Consider the following 22,699-nt stretch of genomic DNA (forward strand, 5'->3'; position numbering starts at 1 on the left):
AGCGCCTGGGCCCCGCCTTTCTCCGCTGATTGGCGGATGCAGGTGACGTCACAATTGCCGGGTAGAGGGTTGCGGGGCTCGAAGTTGCAACGTGAGGACGAGGGGTGAGAGCGGGAGGGGCCGGGGTCTGGTGGGTTAGAGCAGGGGGGCGGGAGCCAGGACTCCTGGGTTCTCCTCGGGACGGGGAGGGGCTGGGAGCCAGGACTCCTGGGTTCTCTCCCCAGCGCGGGAAGGGGAGTGGGGATCCAGGCCACTGGAGGCAGATGGCACCGGTCCCTGTGTCTCAAGTCCTGCCCCCTTATCTTTGCCCTGCAGGTCCCCTCCCCAGCACCATGTCACCCCCGTGCCAGCACCGGTGTGGGGTATGAGCTGCCAGGAGACGGGGACTCCCCCACCATCCAGCTGGCAATCAGAACCACCCACGCCTGGACATGGCACCAAACTGGATCCGATCCGGCACCGGTCGGACTCTGAGCTCCCTCCGCCAGTTGCTGCTCCAGGCTGGGCCCCAGCACGTCCCCTGCGGGCGGAGAACCTCCTCCCAGGCTAGCAAATCCGACCCCGAGGGGCTGGGGCGGAAAATGACCCAGCTCAAGAACAAGGCAGAGAAGCAGAGGAGGCAGCGTGAGAGGCTGGAGTCCATTGAAGCCGGAGTGGCCCGGAGGCAGGAGGTAAGGGGCGCTCTCCCCTGGCAGTCAGTGCTGACCCCAATGACCTGTCTCTAGTGAAACTAAACAGCCCCTTTTAACTCCAAGAGAGGACGTTATTTTTCCTTTTCTGTGACCCTACTTTGCAGAGTTGCTGTGTGCCATCTATGCAGCAGCCCCACCCCAGAAGTGGCTGCATTTCAGCACCGTGAGAGAAATCCCTGTACACCGTTGCTGTGGACTGTTTTCCCCTAGCAGCTCCACCCCAGAGGCGGCTGCATTTCAGTGCTACAAGATCAATCCCTGTGCAGTGTTGCTGGGGGCTTTTACCCAGCTGCCTCACCCAAGAGGTGGCTGCATTTCAGTTCAGACTGACCTCCCCTATAAATCTCCTCTGTGATAAATGACACAGGTTAAATATCTATTATTCTGTAGTATGGCAGGTCTAATATGCGATTGTCCCCAGTATGGAGCCTGGTTCACATACCAGCATCTTCGTGGGTGTGTTTGGTTTTTCCCCAGGTACCTCAGGGGCAGGCTAAGGCGTGGACTCCGAAAGACGTGGTTCTGTACAACATCCCAACGGCCGCCGGTCAGAAGAAAGGTATGATGGGAAAATGTAACCCCTCATGGATCCCTCTGCTCCACAGCTGGCGTGAGAGTGTTCTGTGCAGGGTCCATCCGTCCGAAGCCTCGCTGTGTCTCTCCAGCCCCTAAGCCAGGCACTGCCCCCGCCCCTATAGAGACTTTGTGAGGGGCCTCTCTGTTCGTGGCTAACCGTATGCTGGGTCTCTCCCTAGACACTTCCGTGCCCCTGCCGGCCTCTTACAGCCCCCGCTATGTGGAAGCCGCGTGGTATGGGTGGTGGGAGAAGGAAGGATTCTTCAAACCTGAATATCAGGTAAAAACATCCGATGGAATCAGAGTCCTACCCTTGACATGGGTGGTGATAGGGCTCAAAGCTGCACTTGGGGGTGCTGTGTTGCAGGGAGCAGGGCGGGGGGCTCAGCAGGGGGCACGCTCCCCTTACAGTGTTGACCCCAAAGCCCCTAGGGGGTGCTGTGCTGCAGGGAGTGGGGCGGGGAGGTCAGCAAGGGGCGCTGTGCTGGTTAAAACACCCTCTCTGTGTCTCAGAGCCGGCAGCCCCATGGGAAACCAGAAATCTTCTCCCTCTGCATCCCCCCGCCCAACGTCACGGGGTCCTTGCACCTGGGCCATGCCCTCACGGTAGCCATCGAGGACTCGCTGGTGCGATGGTGAGTAGGGGCTCGGAGGGGTGGGGAATGGGCTATGGGGCCTTTCCCCTCTGGCCCCAGGGCGGGCTGTGGCACACAGGGCCTGGCTGGTGACGTTCCGACTTGTGTTGCAGGCGCAGAATGCAGGGCTTCCAGGTGCTGTGGGTGCCGGGATCGGATCATGCCGGAATCGCCACTCAGGTGAGACCAGAGGGGAGAGGGCGCATCTACACTGCTGGGGCTCCAGCACCTCCCCGAGCAGCCGCAGAGAGGGTGATGGAAGCATTAATCAGCTGGCTTGGCTGCGTCTGCATGAGGGGTCAGATCGGCAGAGCTACAGCGCTCCGGGGCTTGGGATTTTCACACCCCTGAGTGATGGAGCTAGGTCAGCCGAAATTCTAAGTGTATGTCGGGCTATGTGGGTGTGTGCTGGAGGGAATCAACACTGCGCGTGGCGCTGAATTGCAGACGCCTCTGGGCTGAGGCAGCAGGGGGGAACAGCCAACAGCAACGCTACGCAGGGATGGCTCTTGTAGCACTGAAATGCAGCCGCCTCTGGGGTAGGGCAGCTGGGGGTCTCGTGCTGCATGTGTGTGTTCCTGCTCTGTGTGTGTCTCCCTCCCTCTGGTGACACTCCCATCTCCCCCGGCAGGCGGTGGTGGAGCGCAAGCTCTGGAAGGAGCGGGGCGCCCTGCGGCAGGACCTGACGCGAGGGGAATTCCTGGCCGAGGTCTGGAAATGGAAAGAGGAGTGAGTGCGGCTGTGGCGTCGCCGGCCTGAGTCAGTGCTGGGCTTGGTGGGGGCAATAGGGGGCGCTGGGCTACAGAGAGCGAGACAGGGGCGCAGTGGGGGGTGCTGGTCCCTGGCAGTCAGTGCTGGCTCCAGTGCCCCCGCTTGGCGCTAGGGGGCGCTGTGCTGCAGGGAGCCGGGCTGGCACTGTCCCCTGGCAATCAGTGCTGTAAATCAATGTTTCTTTCTCTGCCCAGGAAAGGGGATGAGATTTTCCGACAGCTCAAGGCTCTGGGGGCATCTCTGGATTGGGACCGACTCTGCTTCACCATGGACGCTGTGAGTGTCTGACGTGCAAACATGTGACTGTTCGTGACCCAGGACTCCTGGGTTCTCTCCCCAGCTCTGGGAGGGGAGTGGGATCTAATGGTTAGAGCAGGATGGCTGGGGGTCAGGACTCCTGGGTTCTCTCCCCAGCTCTGGGAGGGGGGTGGGGTTACTCTGGTTGGTCCTGGGATATGCCCATGCAAATGCCATTCCCTTCGCCCACACAGGGGTTCTCAGCGGCCGTGGCAGAGGCGTTCATGCGATTGCACGAGGACGGGCTGGTGTACCGCGACCGGCGCCTGGTGAATTGGTCGTGCGCCCTGCGCTCCGCCATCTCCGACGTGGAGGTGAGTGTGTGGTCTGGGGGGCAGCACTGGGGATTGGGGGTGGGTTGTATCTTGGAGGGCTGTAGTTGGAGGAAAGCAGTGTGGTTCTTCTCCCCCCCCCCCACCCCACCCCCGCTTCCCCCTGAGTCTCGTGACACAGTCTCTCTCTGGCAGGTGGAGACCCGGCAGCTCCAGGGTCGGACTGTGCTCCCTGTGCCCGGCTGCCCAGCCCCGGTGCCCTTTGGAGTGATGTTCACCTTTGCCTACAAAGTGGATGGACAGGAGGGTGAGTTCCCAAGCTCTGTACAGGTGGGGACAACAGGTGCTCCCCAGCTACCCCACCCTAGAGGTGGCTGCATCTCAGTGCTGGGTGAGCAATCCACATGCTATATTGCTGTGGGGCTGTTCCCCAGCGGCCCCACCCCAGAGGTGGCTGTTTTTTTGTTTGTTTTTTCATGGTAATAATCCAGCCCCATAAAGTCACTCTCTTTCTGTCTCTCCCTTGCCCTGTCTCTGTGTCGGGGGAAGACGAGGAGCTCCCTGTGGCCACCACCCGCCCGGAGACGATGCTGGGGGACATGGCTGTGGCCGTCCATCCCGACGACCCACGGTTCACGGTAAGGGGCGGAGAGGAGGGGTGTCTGGGATAAAGGGGGCAGGGTGTCTTGCAGGTGAGAGGTCATCTCCATGGAGACAGGGTGGAGCCACTTTGGGGCAGAGAAGAATAAGTTGTCTCCTTGGAGAAGGGGGCAGGGTTTTGGGGGAAGGCGGCGTCCTCTCCATGATGACAGGGATTGGGTCTCATGGGGCAGAAGGGTGAAGTCATCTCCATGGAGACAGACTGGTGTCTCCTGCGAGACAGGGGAAGGGTCTCTTTGGGGGAAGAAGGGGGCTCATGGCTGTGGAGAAGGGGGTGTGGTCTCATGGGGAGGAAGGCAGAGTCATCACTATGGAGATTGTCATCTCTGGGGTCGGGGCAGGCTCTCTGGAAGAGAAGGGAGGGTCATTGCCATGGATTTGGGAGGTGGGGTATCCATGGAGTTTAAAATGGGGGATCACTGGAAGTGTCTGGGCATAATGGATCTTGGCTTTGCTTCTCCCTTTTTATTTTGACAGCACCTGCACGGCAAGCGGCTCCAGCACCCATTCACTGGGCGCCTCCTGGCCATCATCACGGACCCCCTGGTGGAGCGAGACCTGGGCACAGGTAAGCACCAGGCCCCTCAGCTCTATCAGGTCTCTGAGTCGGGCACTGGCTGGACAGTGGCTGTATTGGTGTCACTAGTGGGATCCAGGTCTTAGAGGTTCTTTCCTCTCCACCGTGCCCCCTGCAGGAGCCGTGAAGGTGACGCCGGCGCACAGCCATGCCGACTACGAACTGGGCAAGCACCATGGGCTGCCCCTGGTCTCTGTGATCGGGGAGGATGGGGCCATGACAGCTGAGTGTGGAGACTGGCTCCAGGTAATTACACCCCTCAGTCCTGACCCACAGCCTCCTGCTGTCCCAGCCCTGGACTCCCTCCCCCCCTCAGCTCTGCTTGTGCCCCTCAGTCCCAACCCACAGCCCCTCTGTTTTACTCTATTGCTCTGTTCCTTTCTAGGGCTTGAATCGCTTTGTGGCTCGTGAGAAAGTGGTGTCTGCTTTGAAGGAGAGAGGCCTGTACCGGGGTATGAAGGATCATGCCATGGCGCTGCCCCTCTGCAGGTAGTACACCCCTTGCCAATGGAGGATGGAGCTGGGGAGTGAAGGGGGTTCAGTAGGGGGCGCTCTCCCCTTGCTGTCAGTGTTAGCCCCAATGCCCCAGTGTGGTGCAAGGGGGCGCTGTGCTGTTGGGAGCGGGTAGGAAGTTCCAGGATATTACAAATAAATCGATTTCTCTTTTCATCCTACAGTCGCTCCGGAGACGTGGTTGAGAACCTGCTGAAGAGCCAGTGGTTTCTCCGGTGTGAAGAAATGGCCCAGAGAGCCCTGGAGGTGAGGGGTCCCCTAATGGCAGCTCCCGCATGGTCACCGCTCAGCACAGGGAGTCCTGACTCCCAGCCTTCCCCTGCTTTAACCACTAGTTCACCTGACTTTGATTTAAGCCGTGATGCTACCTCCATATTGGACTGCATAAATCCCTGAAGCATAGGCTGTAAGAGTTAATCTTGCTCTGGATGGGTTTTGGTGGCAGTAGTGGGATACAGGATTCTCTCCTGAGAACTTCCCTAGTTCTGTGGGCTGTAGTGCAGCTTGGTCTGTCTGCCCTCTTGGAGGTTCTGCTGTCCAAGCCAGGTTTGCTTATCAGTCTCTGTCTCGCCCCTCAGGCTGTGGAGTCAGGGCGTCTGAAACTCACCCCGAAATTTCATGAGAAGAACTGGAGGACGTGGCTGTCCAACATCAGGTGAGGGGAGTTCTGCACCGCACTATCATTAGACCCTTTTCCCCCCTCCAGAGCTGCAGATAGAACTCAGGCGTCCTGATGTCCAGCCCTACCTGCTGTAACCCACTAGACCCCATTTCTCTCCCAGCGTGGGGATAGAACCCAAGAGTCCTGACTGACTGTGAGCAACCCAATAATAACAAACTGGCATGTCAACAATTCAATGGGGAAGGCTGGCTCCTTAGCTCAATCTGGAATGGCTCTCTATCGCCCCTTGTGGCTAACTGGGGAACTGGCATTAAACAAAATAATCTTATTGGCTTTATTATTTGCTTTATTGTAGCGATTGGTGCATTTCCCGACAGCTGTGGTGGGGCCATCAGATTCCAGCCTATCAGGTCTCTGTCTCAGGGTCATGTGACTTAGGCAAGGTGAGCTATTTGCTTATCTGGAATGTTATTGGCTGTGGGGGGAAGCTCCTGGCTATGCCAGTCCCAGCCTCTCCCAGCAGGGGTCGCTGAGGGGAGTGGGGCAGGGACGTTGGCTGTTGGGGGAGCTCCTAGCTACTCAACAGGGGGCACTTTAGCTAGCTAACTTGCATCTCTTGTCACGCGTTTATTAACAGGATGGGAGTGATGCATTGTGGGTTGTGGGCAGGACAGAGGCAGAAGCCCGCAGAAAAGCATCAGGGATTTTGAAGAAACCGGAAGAGGAAATGGAGCTGGTGAGAGGTAAAGAGAAGGAGTTTCTAGGGGGTGACTCTGGCAAGAAAGGAGGGGGTAAAGCCTCAAGTAACAAATGGGGCAAAGCCCTAGAGCTTCTCACTCCCCCCGTGCACTCACTTTTCACCCCTATCTGCTTCAGGACCTACTTTTGGTGTCTAAAGTGGGATACACAAAATGTCAACTATTTGCATAGGCTGTTACCCAGAATACTTGGCTTACGCCAGAGCAGGCCTTGGTGTCCCCATTCTGGAATGGGGGGGGGGGATGCCCTGTAATGTTGGGGGTGCTCCTGAGGGCAAATAACCCCGGAGTTGTTTTCTGTAGTGACCCCAACTTGTTTCAGACCAGGGAAATTGGGGTAGTGCCCTACTCTAAGGGAGGCAGACGAGACCATGCAGAGATAAAGGAAAATACCCAATCCTGTGGAAGTCGTTTATTATTGTAGGGTCCCCAGCGTGCTGCCTCCTTGGCTAACCTACCAAGCAGCTCATCGGCCGATGCTCTGTTTGTGTCTCCAGATGCTGATGTCCTGGATACCTGGTTCTCTTCTGCTCTCTTCCCCTTCGCCGCGCTGGGCTGGCCCCGTAAGGTGAGCGACACAGAGAGCAAAGGGGACAGGCGGGATGCCGGGCTGGATGGGCCCATTGCTCACTCCTTCTCTTCCTCCCGCGCAGGTTGGAGACCTCCAGGAATTCTATCCCAACAGCCTCTTGGAGACGGGCAGCGACCTGCTCTTCTTCTGGGTGGCTCGGATGGTGATGCTGGGGGAGCAGCTGACTGGAGAGCTGCCGTTCTCCCAGGTGTGCGAGGCAGGGGGGGCTTAGGGGGGCTGTGGGTTGGGATCGAGGGCGCCGGCAGAGCTGTGGTGGGGGGACCCAGGGCTGGGATAACTGGGTCTGCAGTTCTCTCTCTTTCCAGGTTTTCCTGCACTCCCTGGTACGCGATGCCCACGGCCGGAAGATGAGTAAATCTCTGGGGAATGTCGTAGACCCGCTGGACGTCATTCACGGGGCCTCGCTGCAGGTACCAAACCCCCCTCCCTCCCCAAGAGACCCTACGACAACAAACTGGCCCCTGCAGCATTGCAACAGAGCCCCAGACAGACCCTGCAACAATAAACTGGGCCCTGCGTCTCTTCCCCCACCCCGAGAGACCCTACAATAACAAACGGGGCCCTGCATCTCTCTCTCCACCCTGAGAGACCCTTCAGTAACAAACTGGACCCTGCATTCCCCCTCCCCCTCAAGAGAGACCCTACAATAACAAGGCCCTTCATCTCTTCCCCCCAGCCCCACCCCGAGACATCCTACTATAACAAACTGGACCCTGCATCCCACCCTCAGAGAGACCCTGCAATGACAAACAGGGCCTTGCACTCCCCCCCCCATCTCTTTCCCCCTCGCCCTGCCAAGAGAGACCCTACAATAACTAGCCCCTGCATATCTCTCCTCGCCACCCCAGTGAAACACTACCATTCCAAAAAAAAAACCTAAACAACACAACCTCCGTGCTCCAGGTACCCCTATAATAACAAACTGGCTCGCCCAGCCCCTCCAGGAGACCCTACAATAACAAACTGGCCTGCACTCCCTGGAGACCCTACAAAAACACATCCCTGCCTGTCATGCCTGCCCCTGATGAGGCTCTCTCCTTGTTGCAGGATTTGCAGGGGAGGCTGCGAGATGGGAACCTGGACCCCCAAGAGGTGGCCATCGCCATGGAGGGACAGGTGGGTCCTTCCCCTCCCTTGTCCTGCCCCACTGACCCCCTTCCCCCATTCCCTTCAGTCAGCTCCTCCCCTTCATATCATCACCCTTCCATTCCAGAGACGAGACTTCCCCCAGGGGATCCCCGAATGTGGCACCGACGCCCTGAGATTCGTGCTGTGCTCCCATCGGGTCCAAGGTGAGAGCAGGTGCCTTTCCCCTCTAGGGGGCGCTAGCTCTGATCCTGCCTCGGGTGGGGGGACTGGCTCACTCAGGGAAAGGGATATGGGGCCTTTCCCCTCTATGGGGCACTGGCTCTGATCCAACCCCAGGGTTGGGGACTGGCTGGCTCAGGGGTGCAGGGAATGGGACATGGGGTCTTTTCCCTCTGGGGGGCGCTGGCTCTGATCCAGCCCCAGGGCAGGGCACTGGCTGGCTTGGGGGCTGGGATCGGGGCCTTTCCCCACTTCTCTACATTGCCCCCAGGGGACGACATTAACCTGGATGTGGCCACGGTGCTGAGCTCCCGGCACTTCTGCAACAAGGTGTGGAACGCCGTCCGATTCACTCTGGGGGCGCTGGGAGAGGGGTTTGCCCCGCAGACCCCGGAGGAGGTAATGGGGTGTTTTGGGGGTGGGGAGGAGTTATGAGCAGCATTGGTTCTCTCTGCTGGCTGTGGGTGGAACTGCAGGGGGCAGTATAATGGGGAGGAGGGGGCACTAGGTACCAATGGCTCCTTCTGCTGGGCACCTGTGGTATTGCAGGGGGTAGTATAATGAGTGACCATGGAAGTATCTGACATGCTCTGTTGGGGACAAGGTGCATAGCAGGGAAGTGGGGAAATACTGGGTCTATGTGGTGCCCTCTGCTGGGCTTGGGTGGTATTGCAGGGAGGCAGCAATGAGCCCCAGAGATTTCTGTAACTAGGGCTGGAGTCAATCCTCCATCCCCCCTCCAGGTCTGCCCCAGCTCCCCCATGGACCGATGGATCCTTAGTCGTCTCTACCACACCGCAGCGGACTGCGGCCAGCGGTTCGGGGAGTATGAGCTGCATTTGGTCACATCCACCATCCACCACTTCTGGCTGCACAACTTCTGCGACGTCTACTTGGTGAGTGTCAGTTCTCCTCTGGCCTGGGTGGGAATCCTGCCCTCCCGGCTCTGTGTGGGGAGTTTTGTTGAATCTCGCCCTAGCCCCTGTTTCTGCCTGTTTATAAAAATATATGCTCAAGAAGAAGCAGATCAGGATTGAGGGGCCTGCGGGTCAGGATTGAGGGGTACAGGTAGACCTGGGGAAAGGGGGGGTACCAAATGAGATATCCCAGTGACTTGGTCCCAACTACAACTCTCCCAACTCTCCTTTGTTTATCCTTCCAACCTACCTATCCAACCCATCATCCAGTCTTCTACCCAACTTTGTAACATACCCAACCCAACGTAGCCATCCAACCCAGCCCAACCCAACGTAGCCAGATGTGACGGAGCAGGGAGCAGGGCAGATTTGACCTGGGAATGTTGCAGGGGGGTTGCAGTGGGGATGTGGGACTTCCCTTGAAGGAAGCTACCTGAGCTGTAACCTGAGCCAGGAACGGGGGTGGGGAGAATTAACACCTTCTGCCCGGGAGACTGAACAAAGGAGAGGAGCAGCGGGAGGAGTGGGGAGTTTAGTTTCGGTTGGGGCTGGGTGGTGCAACGTAGGGAACCCCAAGCTGGGGTCTAAGCTCCCTGAACCTCCCAGAGGGACCTAATTGAGGGGGTCTGGTCGTACCTACACGCTCTGCTTGAGACTGTGTTCCTGTCCCTAAATAAACCTTCTGCTTTACTGGCTGGCTGAGAGTCGCAGTGAATCTCGGGAAGAGGGGTGCAGGGCCCTAACTCCCCCACAATCCGCAACACCATCCAACTGTCCGCCCAACCCAACCCAACGTAGCCATCCAACTGTTCGTCCAGCCCAACCCAACGTAGCCATCCAACTGTTCGTCCAGCCCAACGCAGCCATCCAACCGTCCGTCCAACCCAGCCCAACCCAACGTATCCATCCAACCGTCCGTTCAACATAGCTCAATCCATCATGTCCAACCAGCAGGGCCGGCTCCAAGTTTTTTACCGCCCCAAGCAAAAAAAATTTCCCGCGCCCCCCAGCCCTGCCCCAACTCTGCCCCTTCCCCGCCCCATTCCAATCCCTTCCCCAAATCCCCAGCCCCACCTCCTCCCCTGGGTGCGCCGCATTTCCCCTCCTACCCCTTCCTCCCGTCCCAGGCAAGCCTGGAGGGGGCGGTAAGCAGAGCGGCAGCAGCACGCTCGGGGGAGCAGGCGGCAGTGGAGCGGAGGTGAGCTGGGGGTGGGGTTCCTCTGCCTTCCCTCCCCCCTGCTTACTTCCGGCGGCCCTCCCCGCGCCCCCCACCGCCGCAGCTCACCTCTGCTCTGCCTGCTCCCCTGAGCGCGCCACCACCGCTCCACTTCTTCCTCCTCCCTCCCAGGCTTGCCGCAAAACAGCTGATTCGCGTGGCAAGCCTGGGAGGGAGGCGGGAGCGGCGGCGCGCTCAGGGGAGTAGGTGTCAGTGGAGCGGAGGTGAGCTGGGGGGGAGCGGTTCCTCTGCGCCCCCCCCCTCCGAGTTACTTCCTGCGGCCCTCCCCGCGCCCCCCACTGCCGCAGCTCACCTCCACTCAGGGCCGGCTCCCGGCTTTTTGTGCCCCAAGGGAAAAAAAAAAAAAGGAGCCCGAGTGCCACCCCTTGTTAAGTGCCACCCCAAGCACATGCTTGGAGTACTGGTGCCTAGAGCCAGCCCTGCCGGCCATCATGTCTAACCCAAAGTAGCTAACCCATCCATCCAACACAACCTATCCACCTAAGCTGTCATCACCCTGCTATACGGCCTCTCCCTCCCTTGGCAGGAGTCGGTGAAGCCTGTGCTGCAGAGCAGGGATCAATCCCGGATCCTGCAGACCCGCCAGACGCTCCTCAGCTGCGCCGACCTGGGCCTGCGCCTCCTCTCGCCCTTCATGCCCTACCTGACGGAGGAGCTGTGGCAGCGGCTCCCCAAGCCGGACGCGGACTCCGCTCCCAGCATCTGCGTGGCCGGATACCCCAGTGCTGGGCAGCTGGTGGGTGAGCTCTGGGCGCCGAACGGGAAGGGGTGGCTCAGTGGAGAGAGGGTTGGGCTGGGACCTGCGGGATCTGAGTTCAGTTCCCAGCCCTGCCACTGCCTGCCTATGTCATCGTGGGCAAGTCGCTGAATCTTTCTGGGCCTCTGTGAAACAGGAATAATAATAATAATAAACTCTCCCCTTGTCTAGTAGACAGTGAGCTCTGTGGGGCAGGGACTGTCTCTCCCTGTGTGTCTGTGCAGCGCCCGGCACAAGAGGGCCCTGATCTCAGCTGGGGCTTTTCTATGTTACTGTAACACAATAATGAACAACAGCATCACAAGTGAGGGGTCACTGGTTTGTTACTGTAGCTTTGATTATAAACCCATGGTCTTTGCTAGCAGTAGGTTGACAGAGATGGTAGTAGGGGGTGGCGAGGTTGTTACTGTAGGGTTGCTCATGAACACTAGGACCTGGGGGAAGCAGCCTTAGGCAGCGCTGCTCCCTGGTGGGGCACGTCAGAAACCACTGAATTCCCTTCCCTTCGCTCCAGGCCCATTGGTGTCGCCCCGCGGATGAGGACGACTTCCTGCTGGCGCAGGAAGTGGTGCGGGTGGCGCGCGCCCTGAGGGTGACCTACCGGCTGACGAGAGCCCGGCCGCCCGGTGAGCAGAGGGATCCCTGCCCATAGGGGCAGGAGGGAGTCCATGCCCCATGGCCTCTGTGCTGAGCTTGTCAATGACGGGCACTGGCTAGTGCCACCTGGGCTGGGTGTTTAGGAACCCGGCTAAATTGCCTTGTCCCTACAGGACATGGGAGGGTGCAGCCCATTGGGGACTGCAATTCCCAGCACGCACTGGGAGAGCAGCCTCACCCCATTGGCTGCCACCCTGGCTCTAGCACCATCATGTTCACCTGATGCGATAGGTGTGGCCTGTGGGGGGGACTACAATTCCCAGAATGCACTGGGAGGGGAGCCTTTGCTCCATTGGTTCTAGCCTTATCTTGTGTGGTTGCTCCATATGGGTAAGATGGTGGCTGTGCCCCACTGCGGGAGACTGCAATTCCCCAGCATGCACTGGGAGGGTAACCTTACCACATTGGCTGCCAACCTGGCTCTAGCCCTGTTTGGTCCCTCCAACATGGCGGGTATGGCCAATTAGCACTACAATTCCCAGCATATAGTGGGAGGGCTGCCCTGCCCCATTGGCTTATGGGCTTTCTCTCTCTGTCCCTGCAGTCTACGTGATGTGCTCAGAGCCAGCTGCCCACAGGGTGTACGAGGAGTACAGAGAGCCCCTGCAAACCCTGTCCCTGGCCGGCTCTCTGGAGCTCTGCCCCTCCTCCAAGGGTGCGGAGCCTCCTGTGGGCTGGGTGTGGGGGAGAGTGAACGACCACACTGAGATCTATATGGACCTACAGGTAAGAGCCAGATGCAAACATCAGACATCAGGGCAGGTTGGGATGGAGGGCAGGGGGTCAGGAAGAACACTGGATAGTGTTGTTCAGTGAGGTGCATTGTGGGAGAGTTTATGGCTTCCTCTGGCCGCTGCAACAGGTGGGATACTGGGCTAGATGGGCCCGTGGCTCTGATCTGGGGTGGCAGAGGGCAGGGAAGGATCCCAGACTAGACGGGTCCCTGGGACCTTGCGTATGGTGATGGGTTAGCGGAGGCAGGGGAGCAGTGTTCAGAGATCAGGGGCCCATTGGGGAGAAGGTGCAGGGCCAGTCAGGAATGTCCTCATGGGGAGGCAACTCAGGCTCCAGTTCCCATTGCCTAGAGGGTTAACTAGGCTCTTGGCTTGAGGTTGCACCACATCTCTCGAGGAAATTATTTCCCTAGCGGGACTGTGGCTCTATTGCCACAATGGGGCATACTCTGGGATTGAACCTGGGATCTGAAAACCCATCCTCGAACCCTTCGGCTAAAGGACTCCTCCCCCCACACCACTAAACTGTGTGGTGTCGGCAGCAGAATGCTATACCCAGTGTCACCTCTAGAGGGTGACATGATCACACATTTAACCAGGATGTCCGTCCTATCCCCGGAAGAGTCTGTTATACCCAGTGTCACCACTAGAGGGTGACAAGATTGCACACCTTTAACGCTTGTATTAATCTACACCTGGCTGTTTCATACCATCCTTTCCTGACAATCCCAGGGGCTGGTTGACCCCGAGGCGGAGCTCCCCAGGCTAGCGGCCCGTAAGAAGAAGCTGGAGCGGCAGATCTTGGAGCTCACGGCACGGACCCAGGCATCTGGCTACCAGGAGAAGGTCTCACCGAGAGCCCAGGCAGAGCGTCAGCAGAAGGTGATGGGCGGCAGTGGCTGGTGGGGTTTATGTCTGGTTGAAATGCTTTTAAAATATTTATTCAGTGGGGTAAAAAAGCCCTTTTCCTGCATTCACATTTTCACCTTTTTTATTATTATTTTGTGAATATTTTGGGGGGGAGGGTGGTTGAATTTTTTAAAGGAAAACATTTTTCCTGAAAATTTTGCTTATTTTTAATCAAAACTCTCTTTTTTTTTTCAATTTTCCCTGAGTTTCAAAAGTCACCTTTTTTTTTTTTTTTTTTTTTTTTTTGAAAACCATTTGTTTTTAAATATTTCCAGTGAATTTTTTTTAACCCCACCCTGTGATTTCAGCTGACTCGGATTAATAAAAGAAACCAGTGGAGACATTTCTTAGGAAATGAGAAACGAACACATTCGATTTTAAACCAGGCAACAAGGGCAAGAAAAACCTTTTTTGATTTTTTTCAAAATTTCTTGGGGAAACGTTTTTCTTTTGTATGTATGAGAGAGAGAGGGAGGGGCTTGGTCCAGCTGCTAGGGTGTGTGTGTGTGTGTGTGTGTGTGTGTGTGTGTGTGTGTGTACATACACATATTTTCCCATGTGTATGTGTGAATATGTAAGTGTATTTTCCCTTACAGCACTAGAGGGGAGTGTATGATGCCCATTTTAGCCACTGGGGGTGACATTGAGAGAGAATTTGGAGGGGTTTCCATGTGCCCATGTACAAATGATAGGTGAATTTGGAGGTTGGGTGGATATGGGTGTGTGCGTATTGATCCCTGTGACGGGTGAATTTGGAGGTGCGGTGAATATTGGGGGTGGTGTATTGATCCCCGTGATGGGTGAATTTGGAGGTAGGGTGGATATGGGGGGGGGGGGGTATTGATCCCCGTGACGGGTGAATTTGGAGGTGGGGTGAATATGGGCGGGGTTGTATTGATCCCAGTGACAGGTGAATTTGGAGGAGGGGGGATGTCCGGGTTGGGAGGGGGCATGTCGGCGATGGAGGACGTGACTACGTTGATCAGATCTGGATTCCCCTCTCCCTCCCCCCGGTAGATTTCCTCTCTCCGGACAGAGCTGGAGCAGCTGAATCAGGCCCTGGAGAGCTTCGGCCTCATGTCAGCAGGGCTGGGAACGCCTCCGTCAGCCGATGAGTGAGTCACCTCTGGGCAAACTGGATCCGTCGCTGCTGGATGTGGAAGGGACCCAGGCGATCGGGCAGCCAGAGGCCGGGCTCTAATGCTGAGGATCGATGTGACTGAGATGCGAAGAGTCTTGAAGGCCTGTAGGGGGCCAGCTGCAGGGGGTCACTCGTGCTGCAGAGCACCAGAGTGCAGGTGCAGACTGCTCTGCCCTGGCCACCAGGGGTCTCACTCGCGCCACGGATGGCGCAAACAAGCCAATTTCTAAGGGGCAGAGGACACTGCCCTGTCTGAGTGCATGGAACACCCCTTGTCCCCCTCTAACCTCAGGGCAGGGCTCACTTACCTCCAGGGGGCGCCGTGACCCTCAGGCTCTGCCCCGCCCTCATGAGGGTAATTCAGACTGAACGGCCTCTGGACTTGGATTTCCCGCAGGAACCAGCTTCTGTTTGTCAAACCAGGCACATCCCGGTGGGCAGATGTCACAGACCTGTAGCCCGTTCATCTCTAATGGCGCTGGCTTTTATGGAAATGAGGCGGGGCCCCGCGGCCTTCTGGGAAAACGAGCCAGTGGGTCTGTGGGGAAGGTGGGTCGCCCATTAAAACTGATGGGGAACTAACCTTTTCTGTGACATCAGAGCTGCTTTTATAGCGTCGCCTGAAGACAAGCCTGTGTGTGTGTGTGTGTGTGTGTGTGTGTGTGTGTGTGTGTGTTGTGGTTGTCGCCTGGGCTCTTGATTGTGTATGTATTATATTGAGGACTTAAGAATTCCCAGTTAACATTCTGAAGTTTGGTAAGTTCTCGGCCCTGGGTCAGTAGAATTGCTGTTCACGTGGGAACCCTGCCGTGCAGGGCTGGAACACTCATGCTTAGAAAAAAACCTTCTGTATTTGGAATCGTTTTAACACACTTCACCAAGTGACAAACGTTCTCGCCCAGCAAGGGTGACGGAGATTAAACCGAATGTGCGGCTGAGCGTCTATCTACTCTCACCAATCTGGCAGAACAACCTGAAATATTAGTCATTATCGTCCTCATCATCATCATCAGCGGTCGTCATGCCGGCATCTCCCACCCGCTGCTTGTGCTAAGGCGTTTTGGGTCTTATGCCTTCATTAGTTGAGCTAAGCTATTGTCTGACAGGCCTCTAGGTGCATTGGTTCATGGTTGTTCTGCCTTAACTTACACGGATGCCTGACTAGCAAATGCCTCTATCATATTGCCCCTATCTAAATCCATGGTGCTCCCACAGCTTGAATACTGAGGGCAGATGTAGTCGCCCCATTTCAAAAAAGGTATCTTGGAATTGGAAAAGGTTCAGAAAAGGGCAACAAAAATGATTGGGGGTATGGAACAGCTTCCATACGCGTCAAAATTGATAAGACTGGGACTTTTCAGCTTGGAAAAGAGACGACTAAGGGGGATGTGATAGAGGTCTATAAAATCAGAACTGGTGTGGAGAAAGTAAATGAGGACGTGTTATTTACTCCTTCACAGAACACAGGAACCAGGGGTCACCCAATGAAATTAATAGGCAGCAGGTTTAAAACAAACAAAAGGCAGTATTTCTTCACACAACGCCCGCTCAACCTGTGGAACTCCTTTGCAGAGGATGTTGTGAAGGCCAAGACTATCACAGGGTTCAAAAAAGAACTAGATAAATTCATGGAGGATAGATCCATCAATGGCTGTTAGCCAGGATGGGCAGGGATGGTGTCCCTAGCCTCTGTTTGCCAGAAGCTGGGAATGGGCGACAGGGGATGGATCACTTGATGATTCCCTGTTCTGTTCATTCCCTCTGGGGCACCTGGCACTGGCCACCGTCGGAAGACAGGACACTGGGCTAGATGGACCTTTGGTCTGACCCATTGTGGACGTTCTTATGCCTAGACCTGCAGGCTACGGTGTGCGTGGAGCGGGAGGCTACCTCTTCAGACAGCATGATATAACTATTGTAGTGTGTGAACGGGGGGGGGTGTCTCTTTGTGTTGCCACCTAGCAACTGCCCCTGTGTACAGTATACTAGACCTATCACTAGGAGAGGATCCCCATTAGGTCAAACAGAGACGCGGGAGTTCAGGCTTGGAAGAATCAGGATTCTAATCCTGGCTCCCCAGCCCAAGGTTGTTACAGATGGGGAAAGTGAGGCACAGAGCGGCTAAGGGATGTGCCCACGGTCACACAGGGAGTCGGTGGAAGAGCCGGGGCTTGAACCTGGGTCTCTGGAGTCTCAGCCTAGCAGAGGAATTGAATTGCACTGGGTAAATAGGGGTGAGCTGGAAAAGTAATATTAAGTGTTAGTGGGCTAATAGGACAGGGATGGGTTTGGAATTAAAGCACTGGCGTGGGATTCAGGAGATCTAGGTTCAATTCCTACCTCTGACACTGTGTGTCTGTCACTGCAAGTCACTGCATTGCTCTGGCCTCAATTTCCCCTCCCACCCTGCCTCTTTGTGGCAGGGACTGTCTCTCCCTGTGTCTGTGCAGTGCCTGGCACAATGGGGCCCTGATCTCAGCTGGGGCCTCTGGGTGCTACCGTAATACACATAAGAATATTGGATGAAACTGATCCCTCTTTCGACACAGTATATCCTCCTGGCGATGGTCTTTCCAGACCAGCTCCAAGGCCCCTTGGCAGGGAGTGTTGTGGGGGCAGTGCCCAGGCTGACTCGACTCTGGGAATATATTTGGCGGTGCTCATCTGGGGGTCGGCTCTTGGCACTTACAGAGAGGCAATGAGTTAATTAGAAATGCAACAGCCAGATTCACGAGAGCGGATTCAGGACTCCTGGGTTCTGGGCTCCACTTTGGGAGGGGAGTGGGGATCTACTGGGTGAGGGCAGGGGATTTGAGGGCTATGAGATCCGGCCATGGGCTTATGACGTGGCGGGAAGCAGAGTTGCCAATGATCGTGTTTGAAACTCTGATCAGTAGACTGGAGAAATTGACCTGGATATCTATTGTGGAGCAGCTGCCTGAATTGACAGTAATCTGGAACAAAAATCACTTTATACTGGAATAATTACAGTGCTCAAACTCCTACTAATCCAACCATTAGAATACCCGCCCCCCCACACACACACACACCACTGATGCGCTAACCCAGTGGTTCTCAACCTATTTATCATTGTGGGCCGCATGCATTACCTGGGCCACAGGTTGAGAACCACAGCGCACCCCCTCAACCTCCCCCACAGACCCCTATGCCCGGCGCCTCCTGCCTAGAGACCCCTGCACAGCGTGGGGCCAGGAGCAGAGCCCTGGGCGGGGGATTGGGCGGCAGGGACCCCGGAATCCGCTGTGTGGGGCCGAGCAGCAGTCCAGATCTTTAGCACGCAGCTGGGCTGCAGCTGTGTGCTAATTGGGAGAACCGCTGCTCGGTTCTCCACTCCCCTCCCAGAGCTGGACACCTCTCCCCCCACCCTGCTCTTGGTTTATCCCTATTAATTTAAACAGGCTGATTTGCAGACACCTCCTCCACCTGCCAGATTCCAGGAAGTGGGTGGGCCTGAAGGAGCTCAGCCCTCTTGTAAGTTTCTGTTTCTCTTACCAGCCATGGCCGCTGTTCACCCCGGGAAAGCTCTGGAAGATGACCTGGCCTGTCCCATCTGCTTGGATTCCTTCCAAGACCCCATACTCTTGAACTGTGGGCACAATTTCTGCCAGGCCTGCATCACCCGGGTCTGGGACGGACTGGAAGAAAACTTTTCCTGTCCCAAGTGTGGGAAGAGATTCCAGGAGAGGCATTTGCACCCAAACCCCCTGCTGGGGAAGGTGGTGGAGAGAGCCAGGCAGCTGGGGTGGGGGGCAGAGGGCAGCATGTGCCAGAAGCACAAGGAGAGGCTCATTCTGTTCTGCAAGGAGGATCAGGCCCTGATCTGCGTGGTGTGTGACAGATCCAAGGAGCACCGAGCTCACAGGGTGGTTCCCGTCGAGGAGGCTGCCCAGGAGTACAAGGTAACTGGCTTTAATGCAGGGCACTTGGAGCAGAGCGGTGGGGCTGGGAGGGGAGAGGCCTCCATGGATGGCGAGGAGGGGCAGTGCGGGGGTAGAACCCAGGAGTCCTGGCTCCCACTGCCTGGAACCAGTAATAGAACCAAGGAGCTGTCCTAGTTGTGCTCTAAGCACATACCCCCCTGTCAAGGAGCTGGGGATAGAACCCAGGAGTCCTGACTCCCAGCACCCCCCTGTGCTAACCACTGGGCCCCACTCCTCTCCCAGAGCTGGGCACAGAACCCAGGAGTCCTGAATCCTCTCTCTGTGAGCCAAACCCTGATTTCCTACTCCCAGCACAGCCTTCCCCACAAGCCATCCTTCCACCGTTGTTGACAGGGCCAATTTCAAAGGCACCTGCAGATTCTGAAAAATGAGAGCACCAGCCAGGAGGCCTTCACCGTCAGCGAAGGGAGGAGGCTGGAGACGCTGCTGGTAAGTTCTCTTTCCCCATCCTTGGGGTTCCCCTGCACTTTGCCAATGCAACACCCTTGCAGAGTGTCTCTCACATCCCCCTCTAATGGCTGGTCCCCATAGAAGGCAATAGCCTACTACTGCCAGAGCTACAGAGTCAGTCTCTCTCTCTGGCCCAATGACTATTTATGCCAGAGGTTCTCAAACTGTGGTCCATGAGCGCCATTCAGGTGGTCCGCAGATAGTTCCCTCTAAGGTGCATGCTTGGGTGGCCGCACACAAGTCAATGAAGGGCCACCCACCTAATTAGTATAGTCGTGCAGGCGTGGTGGCTCCACTAATTAGGTGCCTGGACCCTGGAGAAGACGCACATGTAAGGTGAGGTGGTTTCCTTGGGTGGAATAGGGGATAGGTGGGAGGGGACAGTGGATTGAGAAGAGCGGGTGGGGGGAATTTGGGACGTGCTGGGCTGCGGCGGCTAGAGAAAGAGGCGACTTTCCCCAGCGCCAGGGCTGCGGCTTCTGGGGAGAGACCCCGCTCCTTCCCAGTCCCAGCTCGAGGGCTGCTGCAGTGGGGGAGAGAGGGAGAGGCCCCCCCCTTCTTCCCAGCCCCAGCTCAGGGACTGCCATGGCGGGAGAGAGAGATGTCCATTTAACATCTGGGCTACTGGTTCTTCTGGGAGTGTAGACCTCTCACTTGGACCAGAAGTTCCTGCACCTGCGGAAGTTTAGTCAAAACAGAAGTTCCCACAGAACATTTCGGGTGTGACAAATCAGTATTTTCTGATGGAAAAACAGGGTTGTTGAAAAATTTCTGAGCAGCTCTACTCTAGGGGCTGGTCCTGCTAAAGGATAACAGCTCTACTACTGCTGCTAGGTAATGGAGTTACTCCCTTCGCGCATGTGATCCGCGCAGTGGGATCCCAGTTTTGAAGATAGGTCATTATAAAGACTGGATATCTCAATGGGTCACACCCTCTAGTGGCTGGTCCTTTGTAGAGGAGAACAGCTCTACTACTGCTGCCAGTTAACCCAGTTTTCTATCAAAAAACACGTTGGATGCTTGCACACCTCTGTCCATCTGCTCCTCCCTCCCTTGTATATTACCATGTCCTGCTCCCACACATCCCATGCTGCCCCTTCACATGGGAATACCACGCCCTCGCTCTCTGTGGTTCCCAAAGCTGCGCGTCCCACGCCCCCCCCTGCCCCCCTCTCTCCCTGCCCGCCACAGGCTCACACCAAGGCCGAGAAGCAGCGAGTGGTGTCCACCTTCCAGCATCTGTATAGGCGGCTGCAGGAAAAGGAGCGCCTCCTGCTGAAGGGGCTGGGTAACGTGGCCCAGGGTGTGAAGCAGCTGCGGCAGGAGAACATCAGCCAGCTCCACCAGAGGGCGACTCTGCTGCATGGACTGGTAGCCGAGCTAGAGGGGAAGTGCCGGCTGCCGGATGCTGAGCTCCTCAAGGTGAGGGGGAGAGATACGGGGAGAGAGAGGCCCCCAGCTTGCCACCCCTCTCCACCATCCCATGCTGCCAGCGCTCCCCTTGCTCGCTGGACTTATCAGAGAATCGCCCTCTGCTCCCAGCAGTGAAGGGGCTCTGACACGCGGCCGAGCAGTGCCAGTTTACATCCGACAGGGGGTGGCCTGGGAATCACTGACTCCTTCCTAACCATAGTCCACAATACTCCTGCTCCCACTCCAGAAATACACCCCCTGCCTTCCCTTCCAGCCCCTGGGCCACCAAGCCCCAGTTCGTGGCTGGAGAGCTGATGGTCTCTTCTTTCTCTCCCACCTAGGACGCCGAAAGCACCTTGAACAAGTAGGAGCCTCCTTCGTGCCCTCTGTTATCGGGGAGGGGGCGGGGGGAGAGGCCTCCCCATCCCAGCTGCAAAATATTGCTGCTTCTGCATCAGCGGCAGAGTGGCCTAGAAGCCCCATTTGGTTTTAGCTTGTGCACCCACGTATAGAAGGGCATGGGTGGGGGCTGCACCGGTGGCAGTAGCGGAAGGGGATGGGGGTTGTGTTTGGGGTCCCAGGGGAGCCTGGGGAACTCACCGAGGGAAAGGAGGGGCATGCAAAGAGGCATTGGGGAGTGGGGAGGAAGGGGATGGGGGGCCACATGGGGATCACCCAGGGCAAAGCAGGAAGGGGACAGGGGGCCACAGTGGGAATGGGGGGCATATGGGGGCTGCCAGGTGTGGGGCAGAAATGGGGGAAGCTGTGCTGGGGTCACTCAAGAGTGGGAACAGGGTCACACAGGGGTCACCAAGGGGCAGGAAAGGGATGGGAGGGGCAGAGCGGGGAAGGGACAGGGGCCACGTGGGGGGCTGCACAGGTGTAACCGAGGGGCGGGGAGAGGAGGGACAGGAGCTGCACAGGTGCCTGTTTGTCCCTGCCAAACTTTTCTCCTTGGTCAGTGGCTAGATGCCAAGGACCCAGCTTGACTCTCAGATCTCAGGGGAAGTTTTGGGCGTCGGCAAATAGACGCAGCGTCCTACTGCAAGTCAGCTATGCCCGCTGGATCCAGCGTTGCTGAGAGATGCTCCCCCTGGCACACCTAACATGCACACGGTGCCCTTAATACAGAATCCCTCCGGTGCGTGCCTGTTTGTTTCCCGTAGGTATAAAAAGATGACGCTGCCCGAATTGGCGTCTGCGCCCATGGCTGAACTCGAGGAGAGCCTCAGGCATCACTCCCGCAAGAGGAGAGCTCTCCAGGATGAGATGTGGGAGAGTCAGGGTAAGCAGTGGCACTGTTGTTGTTGTTACTTTTATTTATGTAGGGTCACTCCGGGGTAGGACGTGTAAGGACGTCCCTGCCCCAAGGTGCTTCCAATCTAAATGATTAATTATTTGTAGTGTAATTGAGTCTCTGCTGAGCAGTAGGAGATTTGGGGGGCTTCCTGTCATAGGCATATTGGTTCTGCCAGTGGGTGCCCCACACCAGCTCTGCCCCCTCCCCCAAGGCCCTGCCCCCACTCCACCTCTTCTTGCCCTTGCTCCACCCCCTCCCCCCAGACTCCTTCCCCTGAGCACCTCATGCCCGCTGCTGGCTCCTTTCTGCCCCCTCCTGCCTTAAGGGCAGTGAAGGGGGGAGGGGCAGAGGGGAGCATGGGGTGGGACAGCCCCCCTCAACAGCTGATTGGCGGTGCAGCTGCTGAAGAGCTGATGGGGGTGCAGGGCCAGATGTTGAACAGCTGATTGTACTCCTGGGGGAACTCTGCGCCAAAAAATTACAAATTCTGCGCACAGTATTTTAAAATTCTGCATATTTTGTTTGTCAAAATAACACAATATAATCATGCCAGTTTCAATCCTTTGTGCTCATTTATTTCAAAATACCAGTCTGCAGGTATGTCTGTAACAATACAGAGAACAAAAAGATTCAGAAAATGTATTTTTGACAAATAGATTCCTTACTAGGCGTATTAATACAGAACTCAGAGTAATAATTCATTTACACTACAATAGAGAACAGTATTTCCCGCACCCCTCAGATCCAGTGCAAAGGTTTGGGGGAGTCAGGGGTAACGGAGGAGCTGAGGGAGAGGGAAGTAAATTGCTGTGAACGAGCCTGGGTGTGAACTTGGAGAGTTTGAGGGTGTGGGTGGGAAAAGTATGGAATAGGTTTTTTGGGAGGGGCGGGGAGGGATTGTTGGGGAGCTTCCTCCAAGCAAACCCTGGCTACCCATAGCCTCTGCCAA

At 56.7% G+C, this 22,699-nt stretch overlaps 2 protein-coding genes across 4 annotated transcripts; both read left to right on the forward strand.

Moving 5' to 3' along the window:
• The first annotated feature begins 33 nt into the window (after positions 1-33).
• LOC117870572 (valine--tRNA ligase, mitochondrial-like) lies at positions 34-15,208 on the forward strand. 3 transcript variants are annotated; one of them, XM_034757765.1, is made up of 30 exons: positions 34-104; positions 316-671; positions 1,170-1,251; positions 1,448-1,548; positions 1,782-1,903; positions 2,017-2,083; positions 2,535-2,632; positions 2,869-2,950; positions 3,166-3,285; positions 3,439-3,550; positions 3,793-3,881; positions 4,381-4,471; positions 4,599-4,726; positions 4,866-4,969; positions 5,158-5,239; positions 5,572-5,648; positions 5,971-6,058; positions 6,253-6,358; positions 6,871-6,941; positions 7,027-7,152; positions 7,271-7,375; positions 8,013-8,081; positions 8,179-8,257; positions 8,545-8,672; positions 9,017-9,169; positions 10,954-11,163; positions 11,699-11,810; positions 12,386-12,567; positions 13,308-13,457; positions 14,502-15,208. In XM_034757765.1, the coding sequence occupies exons 2-30, from the start codon at positions 432-434 to the stop codon at positions 14,601-14,603; spliced, it is 3,276 nt and encodes a 1,091-aa protein (XP_034613656.1). In that variant the 5' UTR covers positions 34-104; positions 316-431; the 3' UTR covers positions 14,604-15,208. The 3 variants fall into 3 exon arrangements, 2 of the variants coding, with proteins under 2 accessions (XP_034613656.1, XP_034613657.1); XM_034757766.1 differs by having other exon boundaries at positions 50-91; XR_004643999.1 differs by lacking the exons at positions 13,308-13,457; positions 14,502-15,208 and having other exon boundaries at positions 10,954-11,167; positions 12,386-12,524.
• Positions 15,209-18,065: 2,857 nt separating this feature from the next.
• Positions 18,066-21,735, forward strand: LOC117870574 (E3 ubiquitin-protein ligase TRIM39-like; the record flags this gene model as incomplete). The annotated part of the gene is made up of 5 exons (XM_034757770.1): positions 18,066-18,545; positions 18,921-19,016; positions 20,229-20,459; positions 20,792-20,814; positions 21,617-21,735. Coding segments are annotated over exons 1-5 (871 nt in total), but the record flags the coding sequence as incomplete, so codon positions are not given.
• Positions 21,736-22,699: the final 964 nt, after the last annotated feature.

The sequence above is a fragment of the Trachemys scripta genome, unplaced genomic scaffold, assembly GCF_013100865.1.
Source record: "Trachemys scripta elegans isolate TJP31775 unplaced genomic scaffold, CAS_Tse_1.0 scaffold_37, whole genome shotgun sequence".
NCBI classification, from domain to species: Eukaryota; Metazoa; Chordata; order Testudines; family Emydidae; genus Trachemys; species Trachemys scripta.

What these genes read in the sequence shown, in the direction of transcription:
- LOC117870572 (XM_034757765.1), top strand. Translation starts at nt 432, where the DNA reads ATGGCACCAAACTGGATCCGATCCGGCACCGGTCGGACTCTGAGCTCC. An exon ending in CAAAGTGGATGGACAGGAGG is followed by an intron (nt 3,551 to 3,792) that starts GTGAGTTCCCAA and finishes TGTCGGGGGAAG; the next exon opens with ACGAGGAGCTCCCTGTGGCC. An exon ending in GAGAGCTGCCGTTCTCCCAG is followed by an intron (nt 7,153 to 7,270) that starts GTGTGCGAGGCA and finishes CTCTCTTTCCAG; the next exon opens with GTTTTCCTGCACTCCCTGGT.